This window comes from Charadrius vociferus, unplaced genomic scaffold (genome assembly GCF_000708025.1).
Source record: "Charadrius vociferus isolate BGI_N301 unplaced genomic scaffold, ASM70802v2 scaffold320, whole genome shotgun sequence".
Taxonomy (NCBI): domain Eukaryota; kingdom Metazoa; phylum Chordata; class Aves; order Charadriiformes; family Charadriidae; genus Charadrius; species Charadrius vociferus.
Window position 1 is genome coordinate 1,163,880 of NW_009646501.1, and position 5,771 is coordinate 1,169,650.

General features: G+C 41.5%; 2 protein-coding genes across 2 annotated transcripts in view; both read left to right on the forward strand.

The window, feature by feature from the left end:
- The first annotated feature begins 1,886 nt into the window (after positions 1-1,886).
- Positions 1,887-3,570, forward strand: LOC104285046 (protein FAM83D-like). The gene is made up of 3 exons (XM_009883442.1): positions 1,887-1,976; positions 2,570-2,694; positions 2,942-3,570. The coding sequence occupies exons 1-3, from the start codon at positions 1,938-1,940 to the stop codon at positions 3,330-3,332; spliced, it is 555 nt and encodes a 184-aa protein (XP_009881744.1). The 5' UTR covers positions 1,887-1,937; the 3' UTR covers positions 3,333-3,570.
- A 2,105-nt stretch (positions 3,571-5,675) lies between these two features.
- DHX35 (DEAH (Asp-Glu-Ala-His) box polypeptide 35) overlaps positions 5,676-5,771 on the forward strand; it is a 31,324-nt gene continuing 31,228 nt past the window's right edge. The window contains exon 1 of the mRNA XM_009883626.1: positions 5,676-5,769. Within this exon, the coding sequence (XP_009881928.1) occupies positions 5,676-5,769 (94 nt within the window). The remainder of the gene's footprint in view (positions 5,770-5,771) is intronic.

Genomic DNA, 5,771 nt, shown 5'->3' on the forward strand with positions numbered 1-5,771 from the left:
GGGTTTGTCAGTAGGTCCATTTAGGGGGTGCTACCATGGCCAGGAAGGCTGTCACCCCCTCCTTCTGTGCGGGGACAAGGACAGCCCAGGGGACACTCTTATATGACTTACTATGCTAGTTCGGTACTGCTCTATTCCCTCCCTAACCTTTTCTATTTATCTTTTTAACAAGTTCATTGCTTTCAAGCTGTTTTTTTCCCCACATATTGGTGAAAACCGAGTCCGTGCTCTCCGGGACGGGCTGTGCCCACTCGAGGCATTGGCACCTGCCAGCGCGGTGTCCCAACGCGCCCATGCCCCGCGTGCCGAAGGGGCCATGTCTCGCACGGGGGGCACCGCGAACCGTGGGGTTCAGCCCGCGGCCCGCATCGGCGGGGGCCGTAGGTGCTCCCGAGGGAGGGTTTGCTCAATGAGGTTGGGCGAATAATCAGGTCTTGGCTTGAAATATCATGAGAATCTAAGTAACAAGTTGAAGACAAGGCTCATCTTTATTTTAAATACGGAGGTGAGAGGTAAAGAGCAGTCAGACACCACTGATTGATTGATTTATTTATTTTTTACTGTTTCTTTGAAAAGTTTCAAAGATTCTGGAGAAAAGTTTTAGAAATAAGTTCACTTTTTTCTTCAGGCAATGCTTTTGAGGAAAAGATATCAGTTCTCAGGAAAAACCCGTCTTGCCTAGGAGTCGGAGACCAAGTTTGGCTCACACAGAACTAGACACCCTGTTTTTGCCATATCTCACGGTGATGAAGAAACTTGAAGCAATACATTTATTTGCTGCTCTTCTGGTTCTTCTGAAACATTCTCAGCACCCTCAACAACTTCATGATCAACTCCATGCTCCTGTTACACCTAAAGTTACTTATGTAGCTGAAGAAGACCGACAGCAAAATGTCTTTCTTTTCCTCATACAAAACACTGTTTTTATCAGCTCACTTAGGTGTTTGGAGAGGTGTCATGTCTCCCTCTGCCTTCGTAGGACTCGGCACTGCTCTAGAGGTGGGGGAAAGGGAGAAAGTACTCGGATTTCTGTAATTTTTTTCTTGAAGGTGAAATTATGTTGTAAAAAAGGGAAGGGTTTAGTACAACCTTAATTAAAAACCATGAGCAATGTGCTACTGACAGATGCAGGAGCTATCATTGCTGCTAATTAGTGATGAACTCTGATTTTTAAATAGAGAAAAGGTGTATTTCCACAATAGGCTTTCAGGCCTAGGTCACTCATACCTAATGAACCAAAACCAATACAGATCGTGGCAAAAGAAGCTTCAATGTCTGCTGCTGAAATTACGGTGAAAACAAAATTCCACAATGCAATAATAAAAATCTTAAATGATGTTATCTGCTATAAATCAGTCAAGTGACAACAAGATTTGGGCAAATAATCTTTAACAATTTCTGTCCATAAATTCAATGTATTTTTTTCTATTTAACTATATAGGGACATGAATAAGTGATTGTAGTAAAGGGGTGAAGTGTATTGTGTCTCCTGCACCTCAGGGTACTGCACTCAGTAATCACCTTTACCAAAATACCATTCTTTTCACAGAACTTCATTCTAATCAGAGTTATTTTTTCCTTTCTCTTCTGTTTATCATCTGTCTGTTAAATGTTTCAGCAATCCTGTGAACAACAGAAGAATATACCGTATCACAGAAGACTCTACAATGTTCCATAACCACCAGGAAAAAAAAAAAGAAAAGAGGGGGGAGGGGGGGTATTTAATTTGAAAGTCAAATTTCTCATGTGCTATCTCTGTTGGGGTGCTGTGGAAACAGGCTACTGATTTCTCCTGAAACTTGTTGCAGATGATTGCCCTGGTTATGGATTCCTTCACAGATACTGATATCTTCAAAGACCTCTTGGAAGCTTGTAGCCAGCGACGAGTTAAAGCATATATCCTTCTAGATCAGTCTTCATTTTCCCACTTTCTGAAAATGTGCAAGGATCTGGGAGTTGACCTGGAACAGGAAAAGGTGAGTCTTGTCATATTTATAGGGGTAGAGCATTGATCCTTGTATGACTGAAGTCTTTGAACTATCAAAAGAAGAAATTGTTACACCTGCTGCCACAATTTAAAATGGGGTTTATGTAGGTCTGGCTCTTTCTTGGGAGATTTAACTGTTCTTGCCTAAGGCGGCAATTAATAGAAAAACTGAAGTCTTTGTAAGTGGATGTTACAGTTGTTTTCTGAGCACAAATGCTAATTGAGTATTCAAGGAATGCAGGAAGAATGACCAGTTCCTAGTGCGTGACTGGAGTTGCTCAGGCTCACCCGAGACTTTGAAGGCTGATGGAGAAGCAGATTCTCGGGAATCTGTGGAGTTCGGGTCCCTCCAAGATTTGGTGACAGGAATTTTTACAGTCACATTCTGCTCAGTCAGTTTGTGGGTTTGCCCCTTAATGCCTGTGGAGAACAAGACAAAATTATCATTTGGTTCCTAGATGAATTTTGTGCCACTGTGCAGCATCCTTTGCTGGTTCACCAGTGCTCGTTAGTGTGTGTTATCCTTTTCAGTGCAATCGTTGAACTTTGAAATCTGCATAACGCTTGCTGTGTCTTTAACAGTTGATGAGAATTCGAAATATCACTGGGAAAACGTACTACACGAGGTCGGGTGCCAAAATTGTTGGAAAAGTCCGTGAAAAGTTCATGTTAATTGATGGCATTAGAGTGACAACGGGCTCCTACAGGCAAGTGCCAGTTTCTTCCTGTTGCTTTACATGATTTCTTTACATGGAAAGGAAAAGTGTAGCCCACACTGCAAAACTGCTTTCCTTATCATGGTTTACTTGTAAAGTTTGTCCTAAAAAAATCGCACTGCTCATCATTTGGATTGTAAGAACAATTTAACTAAATGTGATGAAAAGGAATTTTCAATTAATACTTGTTTACTACTTGTCTTGAATTAACTCAGTTTTCTCGTTCTTCCTTTGCTAGTTTTACGTGGACGGATGGGAAGCTGAACAGCAGTAACATTTTGATCCTGTCAGGCCCTGCGGTTGCACACTTTGACTTGGAATTTCGGATTCTTTATGCACGGTCAAAGCCTATCAACCTCAAAGAGTTATCCAGCTACAAGAAGAACGAGGTGTTGGACCAGCTGGTCAGGATAACAGTGTCTTCCAGAGACTTGACCAGGGAAAACTTCCTGAGAATGGAGTTTTTGTATCTTAGAGCGTTTGTAGGAAATCTAAAAAGGAAGCGAAGCTGGCTGCATGCCTCAAGGGAGGCAGTCTATGTGTCAAGTAATGCAATGCATGCCTCTCCTCCACTGACTAAGAGGAATGGCTCTCTGGTTATGAGGCCACACTGGATCGTGGAGAGATGAATTGCACGTTCACTCGGAGTGAGAAGCAGAACCTCAGGAACCACGTCCAGCCAGCCATGCCCCGTACTGTCTTACAGTGTCTTTGTGAGAGCAGCTGGGAAACAAACCTCGAACGGAGAGAAAGTGATACTGGAATTGTGGTTTCATTTGCAGACCACTATAACGCAGATCAATAGATACAATTATGGTATTGTCTTAGGCTCAGATACGCTTTTTAAAAAGTAACTTCTAACACCTGGAAAGCCGTTATTGACTTTGAGTACTCCCAGATTTTCATTTTTCAACCTATTCTTACATGTCATGTTTTAACCTGATGGGTTAGCAGTGCCTTAGCTCAGTAGCGCAACCCTATTTTTTTTTTTTTTTTTTTTTTTTTTAAGGAATCTAGCTATAGAAAATATTGCTTAAAGGTCTTCCAAAGATGAATAAGCAGGACTGCTGTATGGCTCTGAAATTCAAGCTTAGTCTTGTGTTGCACGAACTATGGAGTAACCATAATCTAGAGACTAGTAGATCCATTCCATGCTACTGGTCCTTAAATGTTACATTTTCTTTAAGTGAAGCTGTGCCGCTAGGCAGAACGAGCTGACGTGGCAGGCAAACGAGGCTTTTGCAATGATTGAATTTCAAATGACCTTTTCTTCTTATAATTATAAATACTTGGATAGTTGGATATATTGTTGGATTGTGCAATAAATGCATGCAAGGAATAATATTCTGAAGAACCTATGTTTGTAGTAAAGACAAATGAGACCATTTTCTTGGCATTACTAGATACACTTTTGGGTTTCTTTATGGTTGCTACTGCTGTCTGATCTTATGGGAAAAGCTGAGTAGATCTGAAATCTGTGAAGCTGCTGCTACTTCTCAAAAGCCTTATTTCTGCCAGACATGCAATAACGTGAAAGTCAGAAATAGAATCATTTATTTTTAAGGTTTCATGCAAGCTCGATTAAAAAATAAAATAAAATAAAATTCCATCCATTTCTGAAGAAAACCAAAAAATCCCAAATGAATGAACCATTTCTCAAGGTGTTCTTGAGGCTCTAACTGCTGCAAAAAATTCGGGTATATGCTTGTGCAAGTGCCTGGTGGGTCCTGGGCTTCAAAGGGGAAGGTTAAAACTTAGCTGGGGAATTCCATATGGGTCTCTGGGACACATCATCAGGACAATGTTAAATTGGACACGTGGAGCTTACAAAAATGGTCTTTATGGGCAATGCAATAACGTACTGATTAGGGTACAACTAATCTGCGCCCTTTTTCTTCTGTGCCTGCAATCATGGAAATGGAATAGTTCTGACTCTCCGAATCTGTAAATGTTCAATAGTTTGTCATTCAATAGTCTTAACTTTTATCCAGATGTAAAGAAGTTTGAAACGTGATTTTTTTATTCTTAACTATATTTTCCATAAACGGAAAACAAGACAATGTTGTACTCTATGCAAAATATTGTTTGTGCAATCTTATTTTCACAATTATTATCTGTATGTGTTTTCTCAAATACAAGTTTTTAACTTTGTTATTCATCTCATTACTTTAACAGGCAACTCTTTCCGTGTGCCATATTAGTAGGGCTTTTTTCTCAACAGTTGCTAATATTCTGATGATACAAAATACTGTGATGAGGTGTGCTTATTTTTGATAGAGTGGACTTAATCTGAAAAGTACATTGAAATAAATCACTAGAGTTTAAGGATGTCTTTAATTATGGCTGAATAACCTCTTTTTCAAGTGGTTACCTAGAGACTTAGCGTAACAAGGCACAGCGGCGGGCAGAGCAGTCCGTGTCAGTCACCACAACCACACGGCTAGCGTCGCACGTTATTAATGAAGAACGAGAATGATTAATAAGAATATAAAATACGATTAAATTTTTTCCATAAGCATGATTTTTGACAGCATTACTAAACTTATTAGAAGCTGTTTGTTTCTTTGCTTTTTTCTTTTTATTTTTTTTACTCTAGCCTATACTTAAAGCCTTCGTTAAATTTGATTCAGTAATACCATTAATGGGCTGTAATGAGCCTGTGGTAGGGCACCTCTGGATCTATTAACTACTACTGTAATTGTTTTCTCTCTAGTCCTTCCGCTGCCTGGTGTGATGTGCAACAGCTGTACTGCACATAGGTGGAGTCATATGGAGAAGGGACGCAATTACCTTTCCTTAATTAATGAGACAAGGACATAATTTCAAGGTTCTCCCCCAGGTTATACACCTGATTTTAGTAACGGGAGCCGTACCCGGAGGGCTCCGTTACGCCTATTTCACCCCGCACGGCGGGGCCGAGGCCCCGGGGCGCCTCAGGCCCGGCATAGGCCGCGGGGGCGGCACCGGGCGCCATGGCAACGGGCGGCGCGTCACGTGGGCTCCGCCGCCGCTTCCGCTTGCCCTCTCACCCCAAGCTGGCGGCGCCCGTGGGACCGGGGAAGGCTTGC

Coding starts and splice junctions, on each gene's coding strand:
- LOC104285046 (XM_009883442.1), top strand. CDS start 1,938: ATGTGCAAGGATCTGGGAGTTGACCTGGAACAGGAAAAG. Junction 1,977..2,569: donor TTGACCTGGAACAGGAAAAG/GTGAGTCTTGTC, acceptor TGTCTTTAACAG/TTGATGAGAATTCGAAATAT. Junction 2,695..2,941: donor GTGACAACGGGCTCCTACAG/GCAAGTGCCAGT, acceptor TTCCTTTGCTAG/TTTTACGTGGACGGATGGGA.